Source organism: Phyllostomus hastatus, unplaced genomic scaffold (assembly GCF_019186645.2).
Source record: "Phyllostomus hastatus isolate PE091 unplaced genomic scaffold, TTU_PhHast_1.1 phas_scaffold_501, whole genome shotgun sequence".
NCBI classification, from domain to species: domain Eukaryota; kingdom Metazoa; phylum Chordata; class Mammalia; order Chiroptera; family Phyllostomidae; genus Phyllostomus; species Phyllostomus hastatus.
Window position 1 is genome coordinate 36,245,446 of NW_025334033.1, and position 18,068 is coordinate 36,263,513.

An 18,068-nucleotide genomic window follows, 5' to 3' on the forward strand; every position below is an offset into this window, starting at 1 on the left:
ACAAAAGCATTGATTTTGGGGGGTATAATGAGTGGCATTCTTTTACATGATCCCTTTGTTTAGAAGCTCTGAAATGCATATAGATGAGATGTCTGGCTTATTGGATAACCACTCTGTAAGGAATATTAACATCTGATCATTATATTGTACACCTGAAGCGAATATAATATTTTATGCCAACTGTAATTGGAAAATAATTGAAATAAGAAATAAATTCAAAAAATGATATTGGGACTTGCTTCGAAATAACCCAGTGGAGATGGGAGGTACAGAGGAATCGAGACAGGCAGGAGGAACTGAGACTCGTTGCGCATGGGTGATAGGGACATGCAGGTTCGCGTTCAGGTGTGGTCTATTACACGTTCCATTTTTCCCATAATAAAGACTAAAACATAGCTCTGGCTGGTGTGGCTCAATGGACTGGGTGCTGGCCTGCAAACTAAAGGGTCGCTGGTTTGATTCCCAGTCTGGACACATGCCTGGGTTTTGGGCCAGGTCCCCAGTAGTGGGTACACGAGAGGCAACCACACACTGATGTTTCTCTCCTTGCAGTCCCCTCTCTTTGAAAATAAATAAAATCTTAAAAAAGAACATTAAAAAGAATACTAAAACATAAAGCCTCTGGGAGAGTTGGGGCTGTCAGGAATTCACTTCACCCTGACCTCATCTACTAAAACTCTTTCCTCCTCACCTTCAACAGGATTCTGGCCCATCAGGAATCCAGCTGTTCTGTGTTGACACACAGCCAGCCTTCTCTGAAACTTTTGGTGTCTGCATCTGCTCTTCCACCAAGTGACAAAACAAGGAACTCAGCTGATCAATCTTTAGTGGAAAAATTTAGGAGCAGCAACTTGGGCTTTGATGAGAAGCTCATTGTTTTACTGACATCTGTGAATTGTGGCTTTAGGGGTGTTTTATTTCAGTTAAGTATTCCCACTTTGCGTGATGAGAACAGCTACCCAACAGTCTATGGGGTCCTGCAAGGAGCAGCAGGCCACCCCGGTCACCAGCACCCAGGCATGCTGACAGCCAGTGAGGGCGGGGCCTGTGCCTGGGTGGAGCAGGGAAAGGAAGGAGACCACCAGGAAAGAGGGTGGGATGCAGTCACCAGGCAGAGACGAAAAGGGGCAGCAAAACCTTTGTACCTACTTGGAAGTTTTGCCCAGGATGGGCTCTTTCCTAGAAAAGGAAAACTTTCTTCCACTTCCCGCACTGCCTGGCTCCATGCCCTAGCCCTTCTCTCCCCAGCTTTTCCTTCCCCAGCCGCCCACACAGAAAGCAGTGCCAGTCCTCAGGAGGCTGCAGCTACTCAAATTTAAGCTTAGGACAAGAGACACAAGGGGGCCACTCAGAGTCCTCGCTCTCATCGCAGACTGCAGGGGGGTGAGGACAGTAATGCTCCAACCAATACCGAAGGGAAGCAGAGAGTCTGGGGTGAATTGGCACTGCCACTGGGATTTATACTCTAATAGCATCAAGGCTGCAAGAAGCCCTCATGGAGGGCAGCTTTGCTAAAACAATACAATGAAAACAATCAAATTAATTGTTATATCTATACTAGTGGTTCAAAAAAAACTGCTTTCACAAGAACAAAATTATAGCACTTTAATAATTTAAGTAGAGCTAACTTTAGGAACATACACACATACATAAAATTTAGACAATTTAATTGCACAATGTTAAAAGTCCCCAAAACGGACTCAAGTTCATGGATGTGAAAAGGTCATTTTGAAGAACTACAGACCAGACTAAAACTGACAAGGTAGTTACTTTGCATTTAACAGTAAAACAACAGCCTGTGAATACATTAGACTTTTATGAGAACACTTCTAGGGAATGTTAAAGAATCATTTTAAAAAGTAATACAATTTGTCTCAGAAAGATAACATTTATACTAACAATTTCTTTGGTCCTCCAAGTCACACCTGCTTTTACTTTAAAATACCAAACATGAGTTGAGCGCTTAAGTCTACCTCTAAATATCTCAATAGTAAGCAGGATGTTTATGTTAGCTTTGATTTTAAAAGGAACTCAAAATCAACCACCACTGTACTTTAGAAAATCCAAATATAGAAAAATATAGGAGATGGAAGTAAGGAATGTTTTAAAAAAATCTCTGCCATTTAGCCTGATCATAAGCCAAACAAAATACATCTAAGTGGCAGAGATAGGACTACCAGAGTTAATGCAAGCAGTGTAGTTAACTCTGCTTAGGGTAATGAACTATTGTCAGCCAAATAAGAGGCTTCTGCCTGAAAAATCGTGTTTGTGTTTTGCAGGGGTGTTTGGTTATTTTGTTTTAATTTGGCCCACACCGCCCCAGTAGAGGAAATTTTAAGATAGTCATTAATAAGGCAACAGCTTCTTGGACTGAAAGACCTAGCCTGCTTAAACAGTTAACACTGAAGATGAGGTTCCGTGGACCACAAGGGGAACCAGGATGGGAGCTTCTGGTATTTTCCAGTAATCCCTGAAGATTATGTGGCACTCGCACAGACACCAACGACACAGCATCAGTAGACGTTGGACAGACCCAGCTCATAACGCAGTCCACAGTGGGTTCCTTCTGTGTTCTTTCATGTCCTTGGAGGCGACGCCTCTGCAGACTTGAAAGTAATGAGCACTCAACAGTTTCTGGAATATCTGGAAACACTATTGATAAGATTTTTAAAAAGTTTTGAGGCATCTGCAAGAAACACACAAAGTAAGCTCCCAAGAAACTTCAAAAGGAACTCTGAGCACTATTCATGTTCCATGTCAGTACTAAGTCGTATAAAATAATGGCTTTTAAATGAAGGCAAAGGCATCTACACTCTAAATGGTGTGAGATTCTCATCAAGGCACAGAGAGTTAAATATCTAAACCCCTGTATGTTGACATGAGAATACACTCGTAAACAACTCCAGGAACTAATTCCCTAGAGGTGAATTTTAAAAAGAATAGAAGGTAGAAATGTGCCTTTTTAACTCACTATAAAATCAAAAGCATAGGTGTTTCATCACCTTCCCTGGGTGACTGACATTGCAACTAGACAGTTAAAAAATAAATATTTAAAAAATAAAGTGTCACTGGCGGTTTAATAAACATGATTCAAGTGGAGCCTGTTGGACTTTGAACTTGCAGAGTGATGCTGCTCACTGCACAATAAATTACTTTAAGCTCTACACCATTTGTGTTTGGGGAGTGGAAAAAGCAGAATATTGGCCATATTTTCTCCCATTTCCCAGCACCCCTATGCTTATAAACCAAATTGCCATACTATTTGAACAAAGTACATGAGTTCTTCCCCCTTCCCAGCATCCTCAGGCTATCAAAACGGCAGTGAGAGTATACATACAACCTAACATTATTGGCAGTGTGCTTGAATGTTGCCACTAAATGGTGGCTACAAGAAAGTAGAGCGCCTACCCCTTTACTAAAATTATTATTTGACCTGTGATAATTATTAAACACAATTAGTGACAAGGAGTAAGGTTCACATCTTTTACAAGTGAGAAGGGAACTGTACAAACAATTAAGACCAGACAACCGACGCTACTGTTAGAGGCATGATCTGCACCGCACACAGCAGGCGCTCGAAGTTCAGCTCCTGATGAGAGTGAGAAACTCTTCGCGCGTCTTTGGGTCTTCCCGGAACACACCCAACATTGTGCTGGTCACAGTCTTGCTGTTCATTTTCTGCACTCCTCGCATGACCATGCACATGTGTCTACAAAACAAGCCAACAAAGGGAGAACAGAGTTACTGGTTTGTTTTTTTAAATAAAAAGCAGTCCAAAAAAATTAAAATAAACTTGATTAAACTGAGTTCACAATGACCAAGTTTGTCACTGAGACAAATTTTATCCTAAAAAAATTTCTTTCTAAGTTTCTTAGTCTTGTAGCTTTTATTCTTCTTAGTGACCGAGTCCTCACGGCATCCAACAGGAGAGGGGGAAATGGAATAGTCTTCCTGGGTAAAGATAATACGAGTGGTCTACAGAGATGAAGGGAAACCTGAAGTTCTCACTGGACCCGTCTTCAGGACCAGCACAGCACTGTGCCAGCTGAGGAGTTGAGAGGAACTCCAAAGTACGCTGGGCTCACCGGCCAGGGTCCAGAGGATGGGGACCAACTGGAGGAAGCCGGACAGCGCAGAACTCAGCGAGAACTCTGCCCACCAGCTGTGGGCAATTCTCATAATGACTTAAAGAAGAGTCTTCAGTTGTACTTTGTATCCATTCTTAGTCCTCTCTATTTTTAAAATATGTGTCAAAAAATTAGGAAAACTTTGCTTGGGGCAACAAAGAGCTAAAAAAGAAATCAAGACAAGACATACAACGCTTGGGTTGTGCAAATCGCTACACCCAAGCTTAGGACTCCCTACTCTTCCACAACCCTCATAAAAACAAACACTGGGGAAAAACAGTATCCCCCGTTCTGGTGCGCACACTGGTAACACAGTAAGTGAAAGAGGTACAAGGGCTTCCGGCGCAGAGCGGGAAGACGGAACAGCGTCAGTGTGCGGCACCGCCCACGCCAGGAAAACCGAGCAGCACTGAGTATCATTTTCATGCACAACTGCGACGTTATTAAAGGCAAATACAGACTTACGTTGCTTCAACCACCACCCCAACTCCAGCGGGTCGCAAGGCTTCTGTGATTGCTATGGCAATTTGTTTCGTCAGGCGCTCCTGAACTGTGAATGTGACAAGGAGCTGAGTTTAAGTATCGGACACAAAGAGACCTGGAAGCTTTTGCTGTCTCTAAAATATATAAAACCTTAAAAAGCAGACTTCTGTGAGGTTTAAAAGCCAAGACAGCCAGCTTCTACCACTTGGCTTTGTTTGCTGCCTGGGCCAAGGAGGCCCTGTTCAATTCCCAGTCCTGCAGGCCGGTGCTGACGACAGGTCAGGAAGCCCCGGCGCCCTCCAGCGCCACTACGCGGAACGGATTAGCCAGCGCCTCCTGGGTGTGCCGCGACTCCAACAGAATATTGATAACAAGCACCTCCACAGAGGGAGAGCAGAGGAAATGAATAGCTCGGCAACACGATCAACACAGGGGTTACAGTCTGATGATTGAGCTGGACCTAGAGCGATGTTAAAAACCAATGATTTAACCTAAATAATGCAATTCCTGTGCTGAATGAATACACAACTCATCTTTGAAGCATTACAAACATTTGAAAGCTGACAAAATCCCAAATGTCTATCAGAGCAGAGACTGATTGAATCAAGCCACAGCACAGCCGAGCAACGGAGTGCTAAACAGCAGGCAAAACAAATGAGACACGTGCCTGTATGCGGGGGAATGTTTAACACCTAAGTGAAAAAAAAGTAGGGATAAAAGACAAATGAAGCCCACTGTTTATAATACGAGCCCATTTTGAAATGTAATAAAAACAAATGGATTTTAAATGTTTGTATTTGCCTAAAAATGTGAAGGAACATGTATAGCACTTTTTCTGTTTTATATTCCTATGAGGTTTTAATTTTTGTCATAGTATAATATAAGAACAAAAAATGCTTTTTCCTTAAGAGAAAATTTTTCTGTAAAAAACATAGTTTTAAAATTTACCTTGTAATCTTCTACTATAGATTTCTACAATCCTAAAAAAGAAAAAATTATTTTAGTTAATCATAAATTTTTTAAAGTGAAATTGCTAAGGCATCCTCATAAGACTAAAAGGACTTGACTGGAGTAATTGTAGGGGGTAGGCAGAAGGTTAATGTTTACAGAAGGATAGAAAGACATAAAAACTACAGGAGACCAACTATGAGGTGTTCCCTATGTTCCCAAAGAGAGAGGGAATTAAGAGTATATAATTCGCTTATTAAAAACACAATTAGAGGTGAGTAATATTGAAGCTCCCAAGTCATCAATTCTGAGCTAAGTCTAATGTGTTCTAATTAATCATATTGTTTAATCAGAGCTTAGAGTTCAAGTTAAAAATAAAAAGACTGTTAATTAATAGGCAGACCATTGTCAACTACTGAACCAACTAAACCTATTAGGATAATCAGGTTAGAACTAAACGGACTACTTCAAACATCTCTTTATAAAATAAGTCTATGCAGGCAATCACTATGATTAACCCTTCCAAAATAAAAGTTACTGATCTTAGCTTATAACACAATCTGTTAAGTGATGATTTTTCTCCTTTCAACATCTTTCACTCTAGTTGTTAAATGTGAAAATGACCACGTGAATCAGCCATTTTAGGATATCAGTTCACATTAAGGACACTTTTCTTTAAAATTTAGCCTTTTAGTCATGAATTTGGACTCAAGGGTCACCTTGCCTCTGAGGCATTTTAGGGCTCTTCCCCCCAGTACGACCCTCAGACAGAACAGGCAACGTGCTCCTTTATACCTCCCACCAATAACTCAACAAACGGTGCCCCGCCCTATTCACCACTCAGCCTGAAGGCGGGAGCCATTCTGATTGTTCCCTGTTCCCAGTAGGTCAACAACATTGAAGGAATTCCTATATATTCTTTTTTTATTTTGAATAAAAACCTGAGAAAGGATGGTTCAAGCTCCTAGATGGAAAATGGCTTATACTTACTGGGTCAAATTTCTATATTTATTACTCCTGATAGTTTTCCAGGTGGTTCATTTCCAGGTGTTATATAAGTAAGAGATGCCATCAAGTTAAAAATTAGTAATGTCTTCCTTCTTATAGTTATCATTTCTTTTTCTCAAGTAAAATTTCAGGTACAACAGTAGGTCGCAGCGGTGATGCCGGGCATCCTTATTTCTCTCCATGCTTTAGTAGGAATGCCCCTAGCATTTTACTGTCATCCCCGTTGCTTGTTTCTGGCAGATAGCCAATGTCACTCCAAAGCAGGGTCATTCATGCAGATGGCTGAGTGCCTACCATGTATTTGATGATGTGGTGAACAGGACCCCTATGCCCAGAGAGTTTATTATTTCTTATTCCTGGTTTATTCATTTTTCTTTCCAAGAAAAAAGGTGAAGAATTTATGTCTCCTCAGCATTAAGGAAACTCATATAGCTTCCCTGTATTAAAAAATATGTATATTTTGCCCTCATGCTTGAAGATAATTTGTTGAGAGGTGTTTGTTGGGAACAGAATTCTAGTTTGACACTGATATTTCTCTGCCTTTCAAATATTGCCATTGGCTAACCAATTGTCAGTCTAATTGCTGTTACCTTATAGATAATATTTTTCTGTGGCTAACTTTATGACATTTGAGTATATATACTCTGCAGTTTTCTATATTGTATCTAGGTGAGGATTTAATTTCATTTGTCCCGTTTGGGATTTATTAGGTTTCCTGAATCTGAAGACATATTTTGCTTGTGCTCAGAAGTGTTTGTAGATATTGCCTTCTCTAGTACTGCACCCACCCCGTGGCCTCTCTCATCTCCTGGAATTTCAATTAAGGCATACTGGACCTTCTCAGTCCTCCATGTCTCTCACGTTCTCATTCATGTCACAGTCTGGTCTACCGTACTCCCAGAATCAGTTTTCAATTTTAATCTACACCATTTTTGTGACCTTGGAGTACACCGTCCTGGAACATGATCAAAACAATACTTGTAGCCCGTTAAAGCAGGGTTTTTAAAAAATATATTTTGGATTTTTAAAACTGCATTAATAAGCCCTGCCTGACATACCTCAGTGGATTGAGCGTGGGCTGCGAACCAAAGTGTAGCAGGTTCGATTCCCAGTCAGGGTATATGCCTGGGTTGCAGGCCATGACCCCCAGCAACTGTACATGGATGTTTCTCTCTCTCTCTTTCTCCCTCCCTTCCCTAAAAATAAATAATTTTTTTAAGAAGCTACATTAATAAATGAGACTAATCTATAAGTTTTTAAATGCTAATTTTATCAAGGTTTGTTATCAGGAATAGGCAACTTCATCAATTTGGCTGGAGAGCTTTTCAGGTTTTTTAAAACTCTTGAATCATATATACAACATGGGAATTAGTGGTTACTTGGAAGTCTGAAAGAATGCCTATTAAATTGACTGGGTCCTGCCCTTCCCCTTTCCACCTCACTCCTAACATTAATTTAATTTTTTTAATTGATTCTTTTTTTACAGAGAGAGAGGGAGAGAGAGAAAGAACATCAATTTGTTGTTCCACTTATTTATGCCCTCACTGGTTGCCCTGACCAGGGATTGAACCCACTAGTGTATCAAGATGATGATCTAACCAACTTAACTACATAGCCAGGGCTAACTTGACTTTCTCTAATGGTTACCAGTTTATCCATGTTTTCTAACTCTCAATTTATTCCCTTCTCTAACTTTTTTTAAAACTTATTTTGAAGGATTTAAAGTTCTTAAAGCATATTCTTAGTTACATAGCCTCCCATTCTAAGATACAAGTATGTATCCTTTCAATTCTGCTTTGTATATGCTTTTTGTCCATCTCAAGCAAAGACTGAGAGGAAACTAGTGTTCCCACTCATTGTTTCCAGGTAGGTCAGTTTCTCTGTTCATTTCAGCCACTTGCTCCTGTTTTTTGTTTTGCCCCGTTTGATATGTAAAGATTCATGGTCACTTTTATTATGCAAACTTTATTAAAATAAGAAAACCTGCTTTGTCCCCTTTGATAAATTTTTCCTTTTTATTTTGAACTTTTATGTTTTTAAAACTGATTCTAGAGAGAGGGGAAGGGAGGGAAAAAGAGAGGAAGAGAGACATCGATGTGAGAAACATCAACAGATTGCCCCCTGCATATGCTCTGACTGGGGATTGAACTCACAACCCAAGCATGCGCCCTGACTGGGAATCGAACCAGTGACCAGCGTGTGAGAGCAGATTTAAGGATCCTAAGAGATTAGAGGCAAGAGGAGTTAGGAGTCTAACATATAATCCAGGAGGAACATAAGAAAAGCCCAAGAGAGAGTAGCAACAGAGAGAGTCAGGGGGCAGGGGAAGGAGGGGAGGCAGAAGGCAACGGAGAAGAGCAGGGGTGTGGGAGCAGGCCAGTGAACATGCAGCAGGAGTGGGTGGGTTCCCCTCACTCCTTGCCCCCAAATATATTCCAGATGGAGCAAAGATTTCAACATAAAAATAACCCAGGAAACATGACTTTATGGCTACAATAAAAGTTTTTAACTTCTTTATAGAAAAACAGTACTGTATTGAGGCAGGAGGTAGTCAGGAAGGAAGCTCCCAAGGCCCCGCAGGGCTGAGGTAGAAAACACCTATACATGACAAAGACCCCCTAAGACGGGTTGTTCCTGTTTTCTGGGACAACTCTGAATCATAGAATGCGCCTGCGCGCTACCCCTGATTCATTATAATATCATTATAATGAAATAACATTGTGGGACTCCCTTCTCCAGTAGCCAATCAAGAAAGTCATGGGAAACTACACATGCGCAGTAGCTTTGAAATCCAACTCCTTGTACCTGCGCAGGAAAAGCCCGCCAAAGACTAGCAGGGGGCTTCTGCCCCTATAAGAATAGAATCCCCCAGCCCACGTGCCCTTTTTTTTTTCCTCTGCTCAGAGCTGGCTCACTCCCGTGTCCTGTGGTGTGTACTATCACTTAATAAACCTCCCCTCTTTCTTTATGCTATAAACTTTGTGTGTTCGGTTCAATTCTTTGTCCTCGATCACTAAGAACCTGGTTACCTGTGCACACCTGTGCACACCTGTGACAGTTTTTGGCGAGCCAGCTCAGGAGAAGACACCGGAGTGGTAAGCCCCCTTTGCTGCTCTGACACCCGGGATGCCCTTTTCCGTTATCACCTATTCTGTTTCGGTGACTCTGATGTTCCGTGATGGAAGGTCGGCCGCTAATTTGCGGGCACAGGTCGGGCAGTTAAAAGCCACAAGGGCGCCCGCCGCTTGAAGACTCCTGTGATAGGATAACTTGGATGCGGAACAGGGGTTAGCCTTAGTCCCCGCCAGGTACAAGAAAATGTCCGCACAACGGTCAGGCACACTGTGGAAAGCACAAAACACTGCCCCACCCCCGCGGCCACTCCCCCAGTAGGCATAGTCGGACCTTCCAAGCGGGATATCAGTCACCACCGCACCTGCACTGTGACTTCCTTTTGCATTCTTTTCATCAGGCCCACGGACAGTCTTTTATGCTTTTCCTCCCCAACTGACTTCTGATCTTTATACCTTCACTCACACCCCACTTGCCTTTTATGTATGAAGGGTTCCTGCTGTCTTTGTACTAAGATATCTACCTTGGGGTCATTGTTAGGCTAGCGCTAAGTACAGTTGCAGGAATGAGCCACTCCCATCTTTGCCACGTGTATACTATCATTGTAAGCAGCAACATCGCTCAGAACTGCACAACAGGTGCCCGCTGGTCGCTGGTTATTAGAATGGCTGCATAGAGCCACTTTTACCTAATTAATTGAATTTGGAATTCTAAGGTGGTTTACTTGTTTCTATAAGGGTATTTTAATTTTCCCCTCTCAGTTCATTGTCCCTCCATGAGATACGCCTCCAGTATGAAGGGTGGTGATTTAGACATCGCTTAAGGTCCCTTCAGGGAGATTTCAGACGCAGGTACAATTTCTTAAAGCTCTGGAAAGTTACATGGAATATTTAAGGGTCTTCTTTGTGATCTGGAAAGGAGTCATTTTATAATAAGGTCATCTTGGTGCTCCTCTTAATGGTTTACAGGGCCAGAAATTATTTTTTCTAGTAAGGCACTTCCTTTGCCCCAGATCTTAAAGCTTACAGGAAAATGAGGGTCCCCGTAGATGAAGAATACAGAAATGGAAATGTACTAGGGCCACAAGGGTAGAGTCTGGGATTTTCAGGATTATAGGCAATTGCTCAAGAATGCAGGACTGGTTCCTTCCCAATAGTTAGAGACAAAAGTAGACTGTGGTGATTCTCTCAAGTCTTTTCGATTTCTGTCGGCCGACACTCACTAGGATTTCTTTCGCCAGAGACGTCTGGTAGTTCGGTGGGATCCCAGGGGACGCCCTGTGGCCCACTAGGAAGCTCCTGAGGCAAGAAAAGGGGGGATGCCTCTTGATTGCAAGGGAGTATTTTTCTCACTAGAATCTCTTTCGCCAGAGACGTCTGGTAGTTCGGTGGGATCCCAGGGGACGCCCATGGCCCACTAGGAATCTCCTAAGGGCAGCAAAGAGAGGGACGCCTCTAGTCTGCAAAGGAGTATCTTTGTGTTTCTTCTCTCTTAGGATCACCGCAGTCGAGATGGGAACTACATCTTCCATCCCTTCCAAATCACCATTGGGTTGCATTCTTAGCAACTGGGATAAATTTGACCCCAAAAACTTAAAAAAAAGAAGAGATTAGTTTTCTTTTGTAACACTGTTTGGCCCCAGTATAAATTAGGGGGTGGAGAGATATGGCCTGAGAATGGGAGCACAAATTATAATACTATCCTACAGCTAGATCTATTCTGCCGGAGGGAAGGCAAATGGTCTGAAGTTCCTTACGTGCAGGCATTTATGGCTCTGTACCGAGATCCCTCATTTTGCTCCAGCCCCACCCCTGACAAAACCTACAGGCCCAAGTGTTGATCAATTAGAAGATACCCTCCTTAGCTCCCCCACCTGTCTCTCAAGGGAGATTAAGGGAACCCCAGAGTTCTGAAGTCTCTGCCCCCTACCTTAGAGGAAGCGACCTCTCCACCACCTTATGCTATGGATAACCTAAAGCCACCAGCTGAGGAAAAACCCAGCCCTGCAGGACATACTAGAAGTGGCGCTTCTTATCTCCCTACCACCTCTGCACTCCTACCCTTGAGGGAGGTAGCAGGCCCTGAAGGTGCTATAAGGGTACAAGTGCCATTCTCTATAACTGATTTACAACAATGTAAAGACAGGCTAGGGAGTTTTTCAGAGGACCCTTCACGTTTCACTAGTAATTTCCAGACTCTTACTCTAGCATTCAGTATGTCGTGGAGGGATTTGTACATAATTCTGACCACCTGCTGTTCCCCAGACGAGAAACAGCGGATCTGGGAGGAGGCTCGTAAGTATGCAGATCAGCTGCATACCCAGAACCCTGGCACTAACCAGCCAGCTGCCCAAGCTGTCCCGGACCAGGAACCTAACTGGGAATACAATACTCAGGCAGGGATCCGGAGTAGGGATGCAATGATAGATTGCTTACTGGCAGGAATGAGAAACTGCATCAAGAAACCTGTGAATTATGAAAAGGTTAGGGAAATCTTTCAGGGCAAGGAAGAAAACCCAGCTCTCTTCAGAAACAGACTAGTAGAAGCCTTCCAAAAATATACAAACTTGGACCCTTCATCCCCGGAGGGTCGAATCTTGATAGGGCAGCATTTTATAATTCAATCTGCCCCTGATATTCGCAGGAAGCTTCAGAAATTACAAATGGGCCCGCAGACCCCCTTAGATCAGCTCATGGATACAGCCTTTTCAGTCTTTAACAATAGGGATTTGGAGGAAAGAAAACAGGGAAAGAAGGAAAGGGAGAGGCAAGCAGAGCTCCTTGCACTAGCCTTTAGTAGTGCCATTGGCGGAAACCAGCCCCATCAGGGGAGCTCGGGAGGCCTCAAAGGAATCAGGGGCAAAAGGATCAGACCTGTTATAAGTGCAAACGCCCTGGACACTGGTCAAAGAACTGCACTCAGCCACCTCCGAGGCCCTGTCCTCTATGCAAGAACTTCAGTTCTGATCCCTGGCACTGGAAGGTAGACTGCCCCCGTTCCCATAGTGGAAAGGGGTCATCTCCCAAGGCCATGGCTACTCTTGAGGACTGAAGGTGCCCGGGAACAGGTCGGCCCCAGGGAATACTCATATTCCCATCTCTACCGAGGAGCCCCGGGTAACTCTAGATGTGGCAGGTAAGAAAATCGACTTTCTTGTTGATACAGGGGCCACTTACTCTGTCCTTAACTCTTACTCTGGACCTCTTTCCTCCAAATCAGCTAAGGTAATGGGGGTCGAAGGAAATTCTAAGGCATATTTTTATACATTCCCTATCACTTGCCAATTTGAGAGTCAAATATTCAAACACTCCTTTTTAATTGTTCCTCAGTGCCCTATTCCTCTGTTAGGCCGGGACCTTTTAGCTCGGATGGGAACCATCTTGTTGTTCCCTGAAGTGCCATTTGAGTTAAGTAAGGTGATGATAATCAGTAGTGTTCGAAATCAGGAAGAAATCCCAAGTTCAGTTCTGGATGCAGTAAACCCACTAGTTTGGGAGTCAGGGGTTCCTGGAAGAGCAAAGACTGCATTACCGGTTAAAATCCAGTTAAAATGAAAATGTCTTTGTTGTTTCTATTAACCATTCTCTACTCGCCTGCACCCTGTGTAACGGAATGGGATGAAAATTTTCTAGTGAATGCTTCTCGAACCTTAGCAGCAGGAGAAAACCTGGCCCAATGTTGGATATGTCATCCTAACCCGGAAACTCCTTCCAGATATAATACTCATATAAAAGCCTACCCAATAGCTAATGAATCTTTAATCAGTGCTTTGAATTCCTCTGCCAATTACACGCGTTCCCCTTTTTCTTTAAGAGTCACATGGGAGAGAAATCCTCCTTTGTGTTTCCGTATGACCCCACTAGAATTAAAGCCATTTAATTACTCCAGCACCTCTCTTAAGTGCAACAGTACGATGGGATGTACCCCATGTTATAATAATACTCATACAAGGGCCATTGACCCATTTAAAGCCCTGGCTTCTCTTTCAAGTTCCAGCTTTCTAGAGAATCTTTCTGAGGAAGAAATTTTCAAACCTTTAAATTGGTCACATATAGTATGCTACCCGAATTATGATTCTAACTGTATTCCTAATAGTACCCATTGTTGCTTTGACAAAACTCACAATGCAGATACAAACGATACTTCTAAATGTGTTACTTGGAAATTAAACCAATCTCTTCAAGGAGTATTAGCAAAATTTCTACCACCTCCTGCAGGGGGGAAAGATCAAGGAAATAACTTAGGCCCTTTTAAGGACTGCCTTTCCCCCCTTGCCATATGCCCTCCTTAACAAATATAACTCCACTAATGCCACAGTTATTGCAGCACCCCCGGGGCTCGTCTGGCTATGTGGGACTCCCAATAACTGGCTAACGGATCATTCAGAACTTCAAGAAGCTATTGCTTATACTCATCTCAGCAACTCTAAACATGGGGGTGACTGTACCTTAGGGACCTTGGCACCCCAAGACCTTACTGTTATAAATATAACCATGGGTCCTGGGAGTCCATCTCTCAGCAGAAAAAAACGAGCTTTTGGTCTAGTAGTGGCTGGAGCTGCTGCCACTATAGCCGCTGCAGCCCCCCTGGGGAGGCTTCGCCTATCATGAGGCCACTCTAAGGGAACTCACTAAGATTATAGAAGAAATCTCCAAAGATACTGCTGGTACTCTAGCTGGACTCTCAAGATCAGTAGACTCATTGGCAAATGTAGTCATGGATAACCGCCTTGCCCTTGACTATCTTCTAGCAGAACAAGGAGGGGTATGTGCTGTTATCAATAAAACCTGCTGCACCTATGTAAATAATTCTGGAATGATCGAAACTAACATAAAGAAAATTTATGAACAGGCAGAATGGCTACATAAGTATAATCAACAGGGCCAAGGGATTAAGGAAGCCCTGACCTCCTGGTTCCCTGGCTTAACATGGTTATTACCCTTCTTAGGGCCCTTAATAACACTGCTGGTTTTACTACTTTTAGGACCTTGCTTATTTAATCTACTTGTTAAATTTGTTTCTTCTAGACTTAAGCAGTTCCACGTCAAACTGATGACGCTCCAAGGTTTCCAACCAATCCCTGAGAACGATGTTGAAGCTGACCAACATACAGCATCTGCGATGGCCTCAGGAATTCCTCTTCAACCCCTAGATAGAATAGGGCGAGAGTTCCGTAGTTCTCAATAGGCAGGGTCTACTGTCCAATCTAAGCCTGAAGCAGCTATGGAAGACGGATCTTCATCCTTCAACAACCCCAAAAAGATTTTTGAGAACCATGTCTCTCAGGGGGGAAGTTGAGGCAGGAGGTAGTCAGGAAGGAAGCTCCCAAGGCCCCGCAGGGCTGAGGTAGAAAACACCTATACATGACAAAGACCCCCTAAGACGGGTTGTTCCTGTTTTCTGGGACAACTCTGAATCATAGAATGCGCCTGCGCGCTACCCCCTGATTCATTATAATATCATTATAATGAAATAACATTGTGGGACTCCCTTCTCCAGTAGCCAATCAAGAAAGTCATGGGAAACTACACATGCGCAGTAGCTTTGAAATCCAACTCCTTGTACCTGCGCAGGAAAAGCCCGCCAAAGACTAGCAGGGGGCTTCTGCCCCTATAAGAATAGAATCCCCCAGCCCACGTGCCCTTTTTTTTTCCTCTGCTCAGAGCTGGCTCACTCCCGTGTCCTGTGGTGTGTACTATCACTTAATAAACCTCCCCTCTTTCTTTATGCTATAAACTTTGTGTGTTCGGTTCAATTCTTTGTCCTCGATCACTAAGAACCTGGTTACCTGTGCACACCTGTGCACACCTGTGACAGTATGACAAAATGAAGACAAATAAATGACAAGCCTGGGAAAATTATTTGCAGTACCTGGCCTAACTGCTTTAACATTCAGAGAACTCACACAATCAGTAATAAAAAGGCAAGTAACCCAGTGGACAAATTAGCAAAGACTAAGTGCAAGAAGTTTCTGAAAAGATTCAAACTCAAACTCATTCTAGTAAAGAAATTCAAATTAAATCAATAGGTACCATTTTTCACTTACCAGCTTGGCAAAGACTGAAGAGTGTGATGAAACCCAGTGTTGGTAAAAGTGTGGAGAAAGACACACCCTTTATTATTAGAGTATAAACTGGTATTGCCTTTTTTTGGAGAGCAATTTAGTATGTAAAAAATTTAGCTCCCCTCAACCCAGCAGATTTTATTCTAGTAATTTATCTTACAGGTAGACTCAAAGTATGTAAATACATTAAAAATATGCTCATCAAAGCATTTTTTTCTTTTTGAAAGTAGCCTCAAACTGCAGCCTATGTTTATCTATATCAAAGACTGGTTAAATGAATTCTATTCATGAATGAAATACTATGTACCCATCAAAAGGAAGAGACACTTTAGACTGAAAGATGTACAATAGATTTTGATGTAATATTTTAAATAAAAAAATTGTAATACAGAATGTAGGGTATGATCACCCCCATTTTTTTTTTTGCTTTGTTTTGTTTCACAAAGTTTAAAAAGCTTTGTGGTTGAGTTTTCATAGAAATTTTCCAGAAGGATAGTGAAAGAAATACTCAGTATTCACTCTGGGAAATAAAAATAGGAAAGAAAATCTTCCCTTTTACTCACTCATTCATATTAACTGGTATGTATGATACTTTTATAATTGAGAAAGAAAAAAACCTTCACATGGTATTCTAATGCCTACCCTGCCTTCCCCTTCATTCCTGCCTAAATCTCTTATTTCTGTCAATCAAATCTGCTCCCTAACCACTGGAATATGCTTGCTCCTATCCTCTTATTTGCCTTTTGCTTATGCATTTGCAATATGAGAGGAAGCTCTCTTCCATTTAGGATTCTGCTCAGCCCTCCGTCTCAGGGTCTGCTCAGCCCTGCCGTGGCTCCTCTGGGCTCCTCACACTGTCACCCTCCCTGAGGGTGCAGGCTGTGTCCTGCTTCTCTCTCGCACAGGGTCCCTTCACCATAGGTGTTCGCTAAACAGACTGGCTATCAGGGGCCACTGCGATTCAAAATTCAAAATTTAATTGTGTTCACTCAGTGATTCTAAGGCAAGAAAATGAATATATGTTCAATGGATTTTCAGCAACAACAGGAATTTCTATTCAAACTAAGTTTACTCTAGAATTCTTACCAGAGTTAAACCAGACCAACTCACTTCTGGCATTTTCTTGTTACATGAGGCTTTGCTGTTTGATATTTGCCTTCGGTGGCACTGAAAGGTCATGCATTTCAAGGCAAGCACACAAAAACTTCACGTACAAGATTCAAATGAATGGTGAAGTTTTGCAAAGACAGTCAGCTTGCTTTATTACTCATCCTTCCCTAAATATTCCTAGTTCTTATAAGGAGTAAGCAGTTGAATAAAACCTTAGCTTTCTTTTCTGTTTAACAGACCCTTTATTCAAAAATTTTTACAGCATATCTGAAAGTAACATACACTCAGTTCTTTGATTTAGTGTTCCATTTTTTTCCTTAAGTTTTAATCCCATTAGTGTAAGGACAAATCTCTGGGCTAATAATCAACTCTCGCATTGTTTCATAAAAGCTTAATTATTTGAGATCTTTTCCTGTCACACTAGGAAAGGAAATAACCAAAGATTAGTCCTTCAGCCCTGGCTGGCATAGCTCAGTGGATTGAGCACGGGCTGGGAACCAAACTGTCCCAGGTTCGATTCCCAGTCAGGGTACATGCCTGGGTTGCAGGCCATAACCCCCAGCAACCTCACATTGATGTTTCTCTCTCTCTCTCTCTCTCTATTTCCCTCCCTTCCCTCTCTAAAAATAAAAATAAATAAATAAAATCTTAAAAAAAAAAAAGATTAGTCCCTCTACCCTCAAATTACCATTTACTCCAAGTCTCATTGGATCACTCTGGAATCCATTTACATAAAGGGTTACCTGTGGTCTACATAGCATGGTCTTCTAGAGAAGGTTGCTCACCTTAAGACCAAAGCCTATGCCATCTGCCAAACTTTTTTATAATATGAAAACCATCCACTACACATCTTTCACATAGGGACAGTCTGTGACAGGCATCAGCAGTGCCAGAATCCCTATATGGGAAAGATGTAGGTTTGGCAATAGAAATTATGGTAGGGCTAATTACCCCATCATCACCAATATCCTTTTCCTACCACCCTTGGTGCTACCACTGACTACAGGTCACTGACAGGTAGCAAGATATTTCTGGATTAGTGTTAAGAGCTGTATCGCAGTGAAGCAATTGCAGCTGATATAATAACACATTGTATGCGGGAAACATATTTATACGTTTTACGTTGACTGGTAGTAGAGCAGGAGATAAAAACTACCCACAAACAATGTGATAACATCATTTCGTGGTGCCAAGTAGCTCTGTCTGGTTGCAAGATTGCTGACCAGGTATAAGGTCAGATGCTAGGGAAGTTACAT

At 42.3% G+C, this 18,068-nt stretch overlaps 1 protein-coding gene across 1 annotated transcript in view; it reads right to left on the bottom strand.

Annotated features, from left to right (window-relative positions):
* Nucleotides 1-1,579: 1,579 nt before the first annotated feature.
* The window catches only part of GCH1 (GTP cyclohydrolase 1), a 50,909-nt gene continuing 34,420 nt past the window's right edge, over nt 1,580-18,068 (bottom strand). Inside the window, exons 4-6 of the mRNA XM_045822733.1 lie at nt 5,559-5,590; nt 4,593-4,677; nt 1,580-3,709 (exon numbers count right to left, since the gene is read on the bottom strand). Coding sequence (XP_045678689.1) covers nt 3,583-3,709; nt 4,593-4,677; nt 5,559-5,590 — 244 coding nt within the window. The 3' untranslated portion in view covers nt 1,580-3,582. The remainder of the gene's footprint in view (nt 3,710-4,592; nt 4,678-5,558; nt 5,591-18,068) is intronic.